The sequence below is a fragment of the Prionailurus bengalensis genome, chromosome E2 (assembly GCF_016509475.1).
Source record: "Prionailurus bengalensis isolate Pbe53 chromosome E2, Fcat_Pben_1.1_paternal_pri, whole genome shotgun sequence".
In the NCBI taxonomy this organism is placed as follows: domain Eukaryota; kingdom Metazoa; phylum Chordata; class Mammalia; order Carnivora; family Felidae; genus Prionailurus; species Prionailurus bengalensis.
In genome coordinates this window covers 9,831,246-9,847,105 of record NC_057352.1, presented here as the reverse complement: position 1 = coordinate 9,847,105, position 15,860 = coordinate 9,831,246, and the positions used below count along the sequence as shown (strand labels likewise).

General features: G+C 45.2%; 1 protein-coding gene across 1 annotated transcript; it reads left to right on the top strand.

Annotated features, from left to right (window-relative positions):
* The first annotated feature begins 1,303 nt into the window (after positions 1 to 1,303).
* Positions 1,304 to 15,381, top strand: ELSPBP1 (epididymal sperm binding protein 1). Its single transcript, XM_043600432.1, is given in 7 exon segments — positions 1,304 to 1,379; positions 2,977 to 3,008; positions 3,011 to 3,044; positions 7,306 to 7,443; positions 10,980 to 11,126; positions 12,878 to 13,036; positions 14,977 to 15,381. Coding segments are annotated over 7 exon segments (735 nt in total). The 5' UTR covers positions 1,304 to 1,312; the 3' UTR covers positions 15,135 to 15,381.
* The last annotated feature ends 479 nt before the right edge of the window (positions 15,382 to 15,860 follow it).

Sequence of the window (15,860 nt, the reverse complement as noted above, 5' to 3'; positions counted from 1 at the left end):
AAGTAAGGTTAGCACCCCCATTTTTTTAGAGGAGGAAGCTGAGGCTTGGAGAACTTAAGTAACTTCCCAAGGTCACCCAGGTGGCAAATGGTGGAGTCAGGATTTCAATCAGGACCAGCTAGTTTCTGCAGTCAGAGGTGGGTCCAATTCTAGAGTCTGAACCACCAGCCAGAGTGAGAGCCATGAGTAGGTGGGCAGTGAATGAATGAGATATCACTCAGGAAAAAGCAAGTTTAGGGCTTGGTGCTGTGGTTAAGAATAACAAGAGAAATCAGAAAGGCATTCCAATGTGTAACAGGAAGGCAAGTGAGAGAGTGTGTTCTGAGACCCAGGTGCTCAGTAATGCCACCTACCTGTTCAAGGACCTGAATCGATGGCTTTGGGATTCCCCCCCCCCCCAATGGACCATTCAGATTTGTTATTAAGAATTGGGGCCATCTGATGTCTTTCCTGAGCTGCCTTATCTTTGCCTTAATTACTCATAAACCCAACTAACAATTTACAATGGAAATGCCCTTTCACATCAGTATCTCATTGGACCCTCACAGCCTCTCCCGGAGGCAGGAATTATTAACCTACACTTCTGCAGGCGAGGGAACAAAGGCCCATAGGAGGGAAGCGGTTTATGAAGCTTGAGAACTCTGAAACTTGTGTAGACAGGTCTGCAGTGGAACCCGAGATCTGTCCCTTACCATCTGTGGTGTTTGGGCAAGTTACTCAACTTCCCAAACCGTGTTTTCACTCTACTGTAAAGCAAAAATAATCACCCCTGCTCCTTAGGTTGTTAGAAGTGGCATACAGTAGGCACTTAATAATTTGTAGCCAGGGGCACCTGGGTGGCTCAGTCGGTTCAGCATCCGACTTCAGCTCAGGTCATGATCTCACAGTCTGTGAGTTCAAGCCCCGCGTCAGGCTCTGTGCTGACAGCTCAGAGCCTGGAGCCTGCTTCCGATTCTGTGCCTCCCTCTCTCTCTCTCTGCCCCTCCCCTGCTCATGTTCTGTCTCTCTCTGTCTCAAAAATAAATAAAAACTTAAAAAATATATTAAAAAAAAATTCGTAGCCAGCAGTAGAAGCAGTGATAGAAGCGGAACCTCAAGACAAAACAGGTCACCAGTTCCAGCCCTGGGTTGTTGTTTTTCTGGAGAACAGCCCATCTTTCTTTCCTGTAAGAGGGAGTTACTCTTCACTGCCCTCTGGGGATAGAAAGTAAAAGGGCATGACACCAAACCTGGCAGTTAGTGGAAGAGGAAGGGGCCCCGTGAGAGCAAAATTTTTGTTTTCCTTCAGTCCAGAAAGAAGAGGCCAGTTGCGATGAATCGATGGTCCGGTTACCTGCTGGGATGGATGACCTTCCTCTACATCTGGGAGACAAGTGGAGGTGAGGGTACTGGGCAATGTTGGGGAGGATTTGGAAACCGGAAAGAACGAAAGGGCCAAAGTAAAGATTCCTGGATTCAGGTAGGGAGGAGATAGAGAGTCATCTGCTTCTGGACTACCTTGAGGGCGGATAACTGAAACCATGGAAAGAGAGACCGTGGATAAGCCGGGGACTGCTGTGCCCAGGACACAAGCACCTTTTGAGATGCTCAGCACGTGGTAGGGGAATGCGAATATGTTGATTGAAAGGGGGGGGGGGGCTCCATAATTCCAATGGACTGAGTCCTCAGACTGCAACTTGGACCCTCCCTTTCCACTCTTTTTCTTAAATCGAGGTAAAATGCACAGAACATAAAATTTCCCCTCTTAACCGTTTTGAAGTGCACAGTTCAGGAGAAGTACACCCACAGCGTTGTACAACCAATAGCCATGATACATCACCTGTACTCAAACAATGCACGTTTTCCCCGCCCCCAGCCCCTGGAAACCACCAACCTGCTTTCTGACACCATGAATTTGACTGTTCTACATACCCCACGAAAGTGGAATCAAACAATACTTGTCCTTTTGTGACTTTTATGTCCCTTAGCATAACGTCCTCAAGATTCATCCATCCATTGTGTGGCCTGTGTCAGAATTTCCTTTCCTTCTAAGGCTGAATAAATATTCCACTGTGTGTGTGATACATACTATGGACGTACCACGTTTCGTTTATCCATTCATCCATGGATGGACGTGGATTGTTTCTACCTCTTGGCTGTTGTGACCAATGCTGCTGTAAACATTGGGTGTTACAAATACTTCGCGGGATATAACGAGGAGTGGAATTGTTGGGTCACATGGCAATTCTACGTTTATTTTATTTTATTTCATTTTATTTTTTGAGGAACTGCCATACTATTTTCCAAAGCAGCTGCACCATTTTGTATTCTCATCTACAGTGCACAAGGGTTCCAATGTCTCCACATCCTGTTTAAAAGAAAAAAAGTAGGGGTTCCTGGTCGGCTCAGTTGGTACAGCGTGTGACTCTTGGTCTCGAGCTTGTGAGTTCGAGCTCCACATTGGGTGTAGAGATTACTTAAAAATAAAATCTTTAAAAATTTTTTAAATATTTTTTTTTTGAGACAGAGAGAGACAGAGCATGAGCTGGGGAGGGGCAGAGAGAGAGGGAGACACAGAATCGGAAGCAGGTTCCAGGCTCCGAGCTGTCACCCCAGAACCTGACGTGGGGCTCAAACCCACGAACCGTGAGATCATGACCTGAGCCCAAGTCAGACGCTTGCCCGACTGAGCCACCCAGGTGCCCCTTAAAAATAAAATCTTTAAAAAAAAAAAGTAGCCATTCTAGTGGATGGGAGCCTACGTTCTCAATACATCTAGGAATCTAAATTAACCACCTCAAGATGGTATGGTAAACATGGAAGGAGAACAGACACCCTGTGTCATAGTTCACTTAAGCTATGGCGAAACATTCTCCACAATTAAAATCCTTTTCTGCCTGATGAGCCCTCTCCCTTCAATAAGACTCAAAAAACACTTGTTTTCATGCCCTTTAATTCCATGAAGTCCTTTTTGAATGACCACATTCTGCATTCCAGAAATTCCTAAGCTGAGGTCACTGGGTTAGCACTAGAGTTCATGAAACCCTGGCTCCGTATTTCAAAGGGTGTGTATTTATCAGGGTAGTGAGGATAGCTATTGTAACAGAGAAGCTCCAAACTATTAGCAGCTTAACACAAAACATTTTATTTCTTGTTCCTACAAAGTCCAATGGGGGAGCATCTGGTTAGCAGGGATCCATGCGCCTTCCACCGTGGGGCTCCACCATCCCCTAGGGTTCCAGGGTCCTCTGTGGATTCTTTGCATGGAGCTGGTAGACGAGGATCAAGAATCTTATGATCTTGAAGGAGAAGGGTTTTCCTTTTTTTCTGGGCCAGGAAGCGATACCCATCATTTTCTCCCACTTCCATTGGCCAGAACTCACAGGGTGCTTAGCTGCAAGGGAGTCTGGGAAATGTAGTTTTTAGCAGTACCTTTGAGAGGAAGATGAAGCTGGTTTTGAACACACAGCAGTCTCTGCCACAGGGATGTATGGACATTTTCCTAGAGAGAAGATCTGGGTTCTCAAAAGAACTGACAAGTCCTGAAAAGGCTAAGAAGCCACACTTTATTCAGACAAGAAACAATGCCAGCTTTTCCAGTTAGTGTCTCCTTCTGGTCATACCTTTCTGAGACCACACCCGTATTCCTGTGGTGAAAGTTGGTATCCCTAAGTCTCCTCTGCACATAGTTATGGACTAATTTATTCAACACACATTTGCCGAGTGGTTCCCGAGTGCCAGGCACTGTGCTATGGGCCAGAAACATAGCAATAAATAAAACTCATGCCCTGCTCTCGGGAGAGCTCACAGCAAATGGGAGTGATAGACACATAAGCAGATAATTATATTCTTTAAATATTCGGTAAGTACATTTATAGAGATCATCTCAGAGTATTATAAGAATGTGGAAGAGTATTAATCCAGGCTGAACCAAGTCGTATGGATGAGAAGCAGGGAGTAAAGCTAGGGACAAAGAAAAGAGCAGGATGAAGGGCATGAGCCAAACGCTGAAGACGAGAAAGAACGTGGAGGAAGGTCGAGGAAATGTTAATCAGGCAGTGAGAACAGAGAGGTCAGCAGGGCCCGGATTATGGAGGATTTTAACCCAGTTAAGAAGATCAGACCATCTGCTGGATTACTTTGCAGATGGCTAATAGTATCTATTATGTGTTGGTTTGTACTAATAAGTCCCAAGGATAATCTTAATCCTGTGTACAGGGGCATCTGTCTGCCCTCCACTTGCCACCAGCATCACACATACTGGTGGTGCCCATGACTGAGCATTATTGATGACGATGGTGATGGTGATGATGATGATGACAGTTAACGTTGGTCGAGGAGCAGCCATGTTCCGGGTCCACTTCTAAACACTTTCCAGATATTAACTGGTTTCAACTTGGTCTTCAACCAAGACCACACAGTTCTGAGAGCCAGGGGTGGACAACGCAATGTGACTTAAGGACCTCCACTTGCCTCAGCCCATTGGAGAAGCTCAAAATGGCAGTCTGCCTTTTCTGCTGTCTCCCAGCCTCACCCCTGTGATGGCCCAGGTCAGATTATACAGGATAAGAATCTGATCCAGAGCAAGAGATGGAGGTTCCAGGTTGAAGACAGAGATGATGTCTGGTTCATCCGTATTAGTAATAGACTGACTATCCCTAAATGTCAGTGGCTGAACTCAGTAGGGTTCATGTCATCTAGAACTTCAGTGTGGATGTTTCATGGGAAGCCACTTGTGTTGTGATTCAGAGACACAGACCCCTTCTGTACTGGGGCTCCACCATCCCACAGGGCCTCAGCATACTTTGCAGGGTCCTCTTTCTCAGACTTTCTCAACCTGGGCACTGTTGACATTTGGGACCAGATGACCCGGTTCTGGGACGTGTGCATGGTAAGGTGTTTAGCAACATCTCCAGCCTCTACCCAGTAGGAACCAGTGGTGCAGCTTCCAGGTCGCCCCTCTCCCAGTTGTAACAACCCGAAATGTCTCCAAACATTGTCTAATGTCTCCTCCACTGAGAACCACTGCTCTATGTCCAGCTGGAAGAGGAAGTAGGGAGCATAGGGTTCACCGGGGACTTTTCTGAGTGAGGAGCTGGAGAAGATCATTTCTACCCACATTGCATGAGTTGCAACTGAGTCACGTGGCCCCACCTATTAGAGAGGCCGGAAAATGGGTTCATTTCTACCCACATTCCATGAGTTGCAACTGAGTCACATGGCCCCACCTAACTATTCAGCCGAAAAATGGGTTCTCGCTAGAAGTCCAGAAAGAAAAAAGAAGATAGGTTTGGTGAGTCCATGGAAGCTTTGCCTCACCATCTTTGGAACATGAGCACACATACACATGCACACACGTGTATGCACGCACATCAATAACCTATCAGAATATCTTAGTCATAGTATCCATAATTATGTCTTTGAGGGAGGGAGAAAAGGAGGGAAGGAGGGAATGACATGATGAAGGCAGGGAGAAAAGCTGTGATCCTGGACCAGTAGATAAAAAAATGCTGGTTCTCATCCCAGTTCTCAAAAAAGGGGGAAAAAAGGTATTAAGTTGAAATGATTCCTTATCTTACATGGGTATTCACTTTCTCCTCCACAATGTGGGCTAGAATAGCATTTCTTTCCCTTTTTTTAAATGTTTTATTTATTTTTCAGACAGAGGAGGGGCAGAGAGAGAGGGAGACACAGAATCTGAAGCAGGATCCAGGCTCCCAGCCGTCAGCACAGAGCCCGACGCAGGGCTCGAACTCACAAACTGTGAGATCATGACAGCCTAAATCGGACACTTAACAAACTGAGCCACCCAGGCGCCCCACTTTTCCTTTTTTTTTAAAAAAGTTTATTTATTTATTTTGAGAGAGAGAGAGAGAGTGGGGGAGGGGCAGAGAGAGAAAGAGAGAGAGAGAGAGAGAGAGAGAGAGAGAGAGAGAGAGACTCTCAAGCAGGCTCCACACTGTCAGTAAGGAGCCCAATTTGGGGCTCGAACTCACGAACCAAGAGATCATGATCTGAGCCGAAGTCTGATGCTTAACCAACTGAGCCACCCAAGCACCTGTAGAATAACATTTCTTAAGATGTGTCTCAGGGAGGGGGACCTGGGTGGCTCAGTCGGTTAAGCGCTGGCTTCGGCTCAGGTCATGATCTCACGGTTCATGAGTTCAAGCCCTGTGCCAGGCTCTGTGCTGACAGCTCAGAGCCTGGAGCCTGCTTTGGATTCTGTGTCTCCCTCTCTCTCCGCTCCTTCCCCACTTGTGCTCTGTCTCTCTGTGTCTCTCAAAAATAAATAAACATAAAAAAAAAAAAGGTGTGTTTCAGGGACCATTATTCTCCAGCACTATTGAGGAGTGGGGGGAAAGGACAATTCAATATAATCCATACACCTCCTGCTAATTCAACACTCATCTGCATGCTGACCCTTCTGATGAGTCCTTTGTTAAAGAAACGGGTTTAGCTTTCTTTCACGTGGCATTTTCCGAGCTCATTCCATTCTGTCAGTTCTTTCTGAAGCATCTACTATGAGCAAGTCACAGTTCTAGGTTCTGAGGATACGTTGTGTGTCAAAGACAAAGTCCTGTCCTCACACAGAGGAATACAAAAAGCACCCCTCAGTATTTGCCACATCTGCACACCACCAGCGCTCTCATTTACCCAACCTTCTTGAAATGTACTCTTTGACACCTTTATCTTCACTTTAACACCTTTATCTTTAAAGAATAGTTAACATTAGCTCTGTAATCTGTAAGCGTTACTAACTTGCCGTAAATAGAAATTGCACACAAAAGTGAATGCTATGAAAAGGAAATCTTATTCCTAAGTTCTATTGGGCGCAACAATAAGACTTTGAGCCTGGGTCCTGCCCTGTTTGTTGTTGTTGTTGTTAAAAAGGAGATTATTAAAAAGTAGAGGCATGGTAGAGAAATACTCGCATTAAATTGAAGTCTTCTCTTTTGTGTAATCAGAAGGATTGAAAAAAGCGTTGAAATGTGAAATTGTTTTCTGGTCTGTGTTGCAGCATTATTTGACGCGTGTCGCTCCATTACCTACTGCGATGTCATGACCCCAGAGTGTCTGGTGTGACATTGACGGTGCTCTAATGGTCTGGAGGAAAACTTAATTCCAGTTGCCTTTATGATTTATGAGACTCTTTCCCTGTGCTCTTGGTCTCCACGTAAACTGGACACACCCTTATTTGTCACAAGAAAGTTGGATGCCAACACTGCATGTGTCACCTTCAGAACCGCCCACGAGAACCAAAGCAAGACTCACCCTTGGCTCATTCATTTGTGATGAAACCCTTCTATTTGTCTCTCTGTCCTCCAGGTCAGAAGGATTCATGTGTGTTTCCCTTCGTCTACAAGGGGTCTACTTACTTCTCTTGTATCAAAACCAACAGCCTGTCCCCTTGGTGTTCGACAAAAGCCGTTTACGATGGGCAGTGGAAGTACTGTATGGAGGAGGGTGAGTGATGCTGTCCCCTCAGCCGACCTCCTCAAATGACGGATTATAAAAGAGAATGTGTGGATGTGTAGAATGTGATCATATTTTTGAAGACGAGTTACAACATCTGTGTGTGTGCACAGAAAGTGCGGAGGCCACATATGGGATGCTAACAATGGCTAATAATATGACAATGATAGTGTTAAAAATGGTGCTTTCTGAATGAAAGAGAGGTTACAGGGCCACAGGGAACCACTGTATTCTTTGTCTCTTTCTTAATTTTCTAAATTAATAAGGAAAAACAGACAACAAAGTGTAACAGAGAAGGGATCTGACAGACTCTGTTTGCTGCTTCTCAAAGCCCAAGACATTTTTGACAATTAGATGATTTCTAATTTTTGTGCACAGGACAAAAGGCATTTTGTTTGTTTTAACCAATATCCTGTTGTTGGACATTTTAATTGTTCCTATGAGCAGCCAGATTTTGAATATTTGGGATTTTCTTTTCACTTGTATGACTGTTCTTGACTCTCTTAGATCAAAGGCTCCCTTTGATAATAAGTATAACAACCCTTTTACTATCCTGAAATAAAATGTATACATAACGTTACCTATTCCAAATTCATAATTTGAGAATAAATCAACACAATCCCTTAGCTGCAAAATTAGACAGAAATTAAACAAAGTAAATTGATAGTAAAAAGCACCATGATCATAACTAACCTAAAAAGATATTAAAAGGTGGCCAGAGGCTCATACCTCCAAGCGGAATCTCTTTGATTATAAGAGCTAAAAATGACTACAAAGAAGCCCCATTACACTGGGGGGTGGGGTGGGGAACAAAAAAACAACAATAAAAACAAAAACCCAAACTTGGAAGCAATACCACCTCTAGTTGAAAATATCGCTCTAGTTTAAATGATGCAAATCAGGATTTACTGGTTGAAGTTGAATCCGAAAATTAGAAACAAACTTTTTTTTTTAATTTCTAAAAAAGAGGTCCCCAAACATGCTTAAGACACACAAGAGGAGACAAAACTCTGCCCAAAGTGCGGATACAGACACTATCAGGGCCTAGAGATTTAACAACCTGCATCTGATTAAACCTCTTTCAGCCAATCACAGAGGATGGTTTGCCATTGGCATCGCCTCCCTCAGCCCTGGCTTCTGAACTAAGAACTTCTCTTTGGACCCCTAGTGGTGGGTTTCTCACCACCTGTGAACAGCCCCAATTCTTTCCCTCCCACCCCTCATGTAATCCACCAATTAGCCTGTTGGTTCTACCTTCAAAAATCGATTCTAGCTTCATTTTCTGGGAAGGAGCTGCCTCCACTGCTCCCATCCTTCTCCAAATCACCATCAGTTCTCCCCCCCCCCCAAATTTGTTAACTGGGCTCCTCAAATCCCCCCCACCTCCCTCCAAATCAATTCCCCACACATCAGTCAAAGTAACCTTTTCGGAATGTGAAATCATGCAACGCTACTCCCCTGCTTGTGCCCCTGCATGGCTCACCAGCACACTTAGAAGGATATCCTGAGCCCGAAGAGCCAACACAACCCTGAGAAAGGAAAACAAAGCAGGAAGCATCACACTTCAGACTATATTACAAGTTATAGTAATAAAAACAGTATGGTATTGGCATAAAAACAGACACATAGATTAATGGAGCAGATTGAGAGCCCAGAAATAAACCCATGCATATATGGTCAATTAATTTATGACAAAGGAGCCAAGAATGTGCAATGGGGAAAGAATGGTCTCTTCAATAAGTGGTGTTGATAAAACTGGACAGCCGCATACAAAAGAATGGAACTGGACCCCTCTCTTATGCCATACACAAGGGTCAACTCAAAATTATTAAAGACTTGAATCATAAGATGCAAAACCCCAGAACTCCGACAAGAAAACATGGGGCTAAGCTGGAAGACATCAGTCTTAGTGACGATTGTTTGGGTTTGACACCAAAATCAAAAGCAAAAATAAACAAGTGGCACTACATCAAACTACAAAGCTTCTGTGTAGCAAAAGAAGCCATCGATAAAATGATAAGGCAACGCAAGGAAGGGAAGAAAATATTTGCAAATAATATACCTGATAAGGGGTTAATATCTGGAACGTCCAAAAGAACTACACCTTGAGGAGAGGAGAAGAAGAAGAAGAAGAAGAGGAAGAAGAAGAAGAGGAAGAAGAAGAAGAGGAAGAAGAAGAAGAGGAAGAAGAAGAAGAGGAAGAAGAAGAAGAAGAAGAAAGAAGAAGAAGAAGAAGAAGAAGAGGAAGAAGAAGAAGAGAGAAGAAAGAAGGAGGAGGAGGAGGAGGAGGAGGGGGGTGGAGGGAGAGGAAGGGAAGAAGAAGGAGAAGGAGACACCTCACCTTGGTCTGCAAAGCTCTACAAGAACTTGCCCTTCTCTGTCCTCACCTTCTTCCACTCCCTTCCTTGCCTGATGAGCTCCAGCTACACTGGCTGTCATGCTTCTTGAATATTCTGAACTCCTTCCTGTCTTGAACCCTTCCCACTTTTATTCCCTCTATCTGGACCTCAATTCCTCCCAATTTTTGCATGGCTGGCTTCTCCACAGTGTGCAAGCTTCTGCTCAAGTGCCACCTGCTCAAGGAAGACTTCCCTCATCCCTTCATCTATGACAACCCCTCCATCACCTCCAAATGACCCTGATTCCCTCACTGAGTGTGAGTAAATCCCCCCACTATAAACATAATGTCCAAAACGATATTTGTTGTACTATTTGTGGTGGGAAATTCAATCTATGAAAGTTGCAATAAGGCACCAGCACCTGGATGATAATGTTACTATATTTTACTTCACTGATATTTGACTTTTTTTCAGTAATGGCAACTTTTTTTTTTTTTTTGTATGCCAAGATCTTGACTTCACCTGTTGATCGTAAACCATCAAAATTCTTTGTCTTGACTTGATTCCTACAGGTCTGTTGGTGATTCTAAGAGATTCTTTTTTTTTTTTTAAAGGGCTCTTTCTTTCTTTCTTTCTTTCTTTCTTTCTTTCTTTTTTTTAAATTTTTTTTTCAACGTTTATTTATTTTTGGGACAGAGAGAGACAGAGCATGAACGGGGGAGGGGCAGAGAGAGAGGGAGACACAGAATCGGAAACAGGCTCCAGGCTCTGAGCCATCAGCCCAGAGCCTGACGCGGGGCTCGAACTCCCGGACTGCGAGATCGTGACCTGGCTGAAGTCGGACGCTTAACCGACTGCGCCACCCAGGCGCCCCTCTAAGAGATTCATTTTTAAGACACTGAAGTATATTAAGTTTGTTCAGCAGGTTGGGGGGTGGTGTTGTTGAGGTTGGGAGCCCTGTTGGGGGAAGCTTTGAGCATGAAAGTACACAAGTAGGCTTTCTTTACAACATGATTAATAAAGTGAATGAATAAAATATCTTTAAAACTTGATGCTTGTCCTGTATTTGATGGCTGATGGATGGATGGATGGATAGATCGATGGATGAATGCATGGATGGATGATTGAGTGACTGTCCTGTGAATGACTAGAGAAAGTCAAACCACTCACAGACTCCTTTCCATACAGATTACCCACGATGCATCTTCCCCTTCATCTATCGAGGAAGGTACCATAACAACTGCATCACGGAGGGTGGCTTCTTCAGGAAGCTGTGGTGTTCCGTCACCTCCAGCTTTGATGAGAAGCAGCAGTGGAAATACTGTGAAACAAATGGTAAGGCACTGGAGCAGGGATGGGGGTTTTGGTGGGGAGGCGGGTGGGGGAGAGCAATGATCATTCTGAGGGGGTGGTGGCATGGGGGAGAGCAGAGCATTGAGAGCAATACTTCTAGGAACTAAGTGTGTTCTTGGAGAATACATTAGGACAACCACAGGAGACAGGAATGTCCTAAGGCCATGTTCCCCCGAGTGCCTAATGTCAGCATGGAAAATCTAGTTGTCCTAAGAACCAGTACCATGGGCTGCAGTCCTGACATTGGTTTTCAACTATTTCTATTGCTAGACTTGGCAATACGTGGATTCACCCAGTGCTGGACCCTACCTGCATTTCAAAGTGGCTTCAGATTTCATCTTAATTCTATGCCTACTCTTATTCTTTAAAAAAATTTTTAATGTTTATTTATTTTTGAGAGACACACAGAGAGAGAGAGAGAGAGAGAGACAGAGTGTGAGCAGAGGAGGGGCAGAGAGAGAGGGAGACACAGAATCCAAATCAGGCTCTAGGCTCTGAGCTGTCAGCACAGAGCCTGATGTGGGGCTTGAACTCACGAACTGTGAGATCATGACCTGAGCCGAAGTTGGGTGCTTAACCAACTGAGCCACTCAGGTGCCCCTTAACTTATTCTTTTTAAAAATGTTTATTTATTTTGAGAGAGAGAGAATGAGCATGAGTGAGGGAGGGGCATAGAGAGAGGAGAGAGAGAGTATCTCAAGCAGCCTCCATGCTATCAGTGCAGAGCCCGATGCAGGGCTGGATTCCATGAATTGTGAGATCATGGCCTGAGCTGAAATCAAGAGTCAGATGCATAACTGAGTGAGCCACCCAGGCATCCCTACTCTTAACTTTTTTTTTAATTTTTAATGTTTATTTTATTTTTGAGACAGAGAGAAACAGAGCATGAGTAGGGGAGGTGCAGAGAGAGAGGGAGACACAGAATCCAAAGCAGGCTCCAGGCTCTGAGCTGTCAGCACAGAGCCTGATGCGGGGCTTGAACCCACCAACTATGAGATCATGACCTGAGCCGAAGTCGGATGCTTAACCGACTGAGCCACCCAGGCGCCCCTACTCTTAACTTCCTAATGACCTCCATTCATTCTGGAGCCCTCTCTGTATTAGACTCTATATACCACATCCCATTGAATGTTTCCATAGAAGCCCTACGAGATGCTATTTTTTCCACATTTAATAAGTGGTCGCAGCAAAATTAAATCCTGTCCAAGGTCACACTCCTAGGTGATGTCAGAGTTAGGATTTGAATGCAAGTCCATATGGCTCTGATGCCCCTGCTCCCTCACCAAGCAGCATTGCCTCCATTGAGATGAAAATTCACGTGAGGCACCTATCCATGAGCACACTTATTCCTGCTAAAGCCTTATTTATGTTTATCCCTTAGCACTCAAAAAACCATAATGCCATATAAAACCTTGAATTTTATCTTTGTCGTAGCCATCCATCACTTGTATCCTTAACCCTAAACCAACGTTAACCTTAGATCTCACGATAACTCTGTTGATGAAGCCTGCAGAGCAACTCTGTTGTAAATGGTGTGGTTGTTGATGGCTTGGGTTCTCACTTACACGCAAAGTGGATGGAAATAATAACATCACCAGGAACTGAACTGGAGCATGTTCAATGTCGTGTTGCCTTTCCTGAGATAAAGCATGGCGCCTACTTGATGCATGATACATGGAAGCTCTTTTTGTTATCTCTTCTTGTCCCTGTGACTTTTCCATCATTATTTTCAGAGTATGGGGGAAATTCTTTCAGCAAGCCCTGTGTCTTCCCCTCCGTCTACAGAAATAGCATGATCTTTGAATGCATTGAGAGTGAAAGCAACAGACTGTGGTGCCCGACCACGGAGAACATGGATGAGGACGGGAAGTGGAGCCTCTGTGCCGACACTAGTAATACGGGGAAGGGGGCTGGGTGGACATAGGCAGACTCCTTCACTCAATTACCCAGAAAACACTGACTCCAGCCCTACTGCGTGCCAGCCACTGTGCTGGGCGGTGGGCATGTGGTGATGAGTAAGACGGAGTCCCACCCTCGTGGATATCTGATGAGCAAATAGCATGAAAAATACGACAGCATGATGGGCAAGATGCGGGCTGCTTAAGATCCACAAGAAAGGGGTCAATATAAGGTTTTCAAAATGTGAAACACCTAAGTACTTGCTTGCACAAACATAGAGTAAATCCACGCTAAGATTTAAAAAAAAATTGCTAATAAGGGAATAACAAGGATAGTGAAGCTAGTTCGAGGGACGTTTTAAGAACTACATAAAGTCGGTGAAAAGAATGTTGAGCTGAAGCAAGATTGTTAAGTTAGCCACCCAATCTGGTAACACCTAAAGGGCAATCAAGGGACGCCTGGCTGGCTCAGTTGGTGGAGAATCCAACTCTTGGTCTCAGGGTCATGAGTTTGAGCCCCACGTTGGATATGGAGCCTACTTAAATACATACATACGTGTGTAAATACATAAATAAAAATAAAATAACACAAAGGGCAATCAAACCTTTGGGGTTGTCTACCAGACAGAAATTATCGGCATCTCTACCAAACAAAAATCATTCACAATGTATCAATCTTTTACAAGTTACAGAGTTGGGGCCTCCAATCAATAGCAGGTAGTAAGTCAGATAAAGTTCTATTTCCCTAGAGCAGAGGCCTGCAAACTCTCTCTTGCCTATGAGCTAAGTCTGGGCCAATGTTTCTCTTGGCCCCCAACCCAACTTTCTACACAGTCGAAAAAAGTCCAAAGAAGGATCCTATTTTGTGACGGGCAAAAATTATACGAAATTCAAATCCCAGGGCCCACATATAAAGACCGAGGCTGTGTGAGGCACGAAGCTAAAAATAACTACCATCTGGCCCTTTTTAGAAAAAGTTTGCTGACACTGAGCTAGAGAACCAGATGGCCCAGTGCTTTAGGAGGACATAAGGTCAGGATCTTTTGACCCCAATTGTGTGTTTTGGATAATTTTGTTAACAAAGGAAAACAAGTGTACATTTGGTGGGTGATAAGGGAAGAAGCCCACGAGGAAGAAAAATAGAACATTTCTCTGTAAATGTAACCTGATGGGTCCCCGTAAAGGACACCCCAGGCGGCCTGGACTTCAGGACCCTGGACAGCTCTTCAGCACTCGACGCGTTTTGCTCGAGAGCTGCGCCGCACAAGCCCGGCCAGTATTGATTTGGGTTCCAAATCCACTTCAGCGAGTGGAGAATTCGCACATTCAGGATCTGTGAATGAAGACGACTCCCTGTAAGATGTCCTCACCGCGCTTCCCGCTTGCCTCCCTGGCTCCCCTGCTGACATGACGCTGTCCTCCTCTCTCCCACTGCCAGGACCCCTTGTGCCCCACGCTGCCCTTGTGCCCCATTTCCTCACCCCACAGAGCTAAACTCAAATAGCTTCCCAGGGAAGAAAACCCCTCTGGCATTTAGGATTAAGTCAGTATTTCCTTCCTCTAATGGGAGTCTCTGAGCAGACCCATGGACCATGTGGACTCAGTTTTTATTTAAAAATTTTTTAATGTTTATTTATTTTTGAGAGAGAGAGAGAGCACTCACCCGCGAGCAAGCGGGGGAGGGGCAGAGAGAGCTGGAGACACAGAATCTGAAGCAGGCTCCAGGCTCCACACTCTCAGCTCAGAGCCCGACACGGGGCTCGAACCCACGAACTGTGAGATCATGACCGGAGCCAAAGTCAGACACTTAACCGACTGAGCCACCCAGGTGCCCCGACCCAGTTTTGATTTTAGAGGGGGCTTTGAAGTCTAAGCCTTCACCACAGCGTCAAGGCACGGGGGTAACCACTTTCCTATCCCCTTCCACTCCCTAGGAATTTCTTCACTGGTTCCTGGCTTTCCCTGCCACTTCCCATTCAACTACAAAAACAAGAATTATTTTAACTGTACCAGCAAAGGATCGAAGCACAACCTTACGTGGTGTGCAACCTCTTACAACTATGACCAGGACCACACCTGGGTGTACTGCTGATGCAAAGGTGAGGTGCATAGCATACCTGGGCAATGCCGCTGTGAAGGTGACATCCGTCCCTTCCAGCACGATTCGCTGGGGTTGCCAGCAAGGTGAGCTCCCTGTCCCAGAGATGAGGTGAAGTGGGGGTGGGGGAGGGACGGGGACAGCTTCCCAGATTAGTAAGAGGTGGATGAACCATTTTGGACCCAGAAAGGTGCCATGCCAAGTGTTAGGTCGGGGAAGCCTTGGGTGTGCAAAGTAGGAGAATGGAATTTCTCAAACTGGGGCGTGAGAAGGAAAGATGACCTTGAAAGGAGATGACCAGGACTTCACTGGGCCCCAAAAGCCACGCACCAGGTTATTGACCTGCTACCCACTGAGTAGCCAACAGAGAAAAAGGTAGGGTTCAGTTCTCCTCCTCGTTGCATGGGTCCTTCCCCCACCTCTGCACGCAAGTCCTCAACTCTCTCCACAGGACCAACTTCTCTCTCCCTTCCAGTCTTTTCTTCTGATTTCAGTATTCTCCCCAGACCCCCTGTGTGGGTCCACTGACCTAATCACTCAGGATGTCTGGGATTTAACAAACAGAACCCTTTCATCAGATATGTGGATGGCTCTGGTGTTTCTGGCAATATTTGCTCTTATGATGCACGTGGCTTAGGGATGACACCAAACTTAGTGATTCCTCCCGAATTTTGCCTTGGCCATCAAAACAATCTTCCTGGAACAGAAGAGAGGCAACGG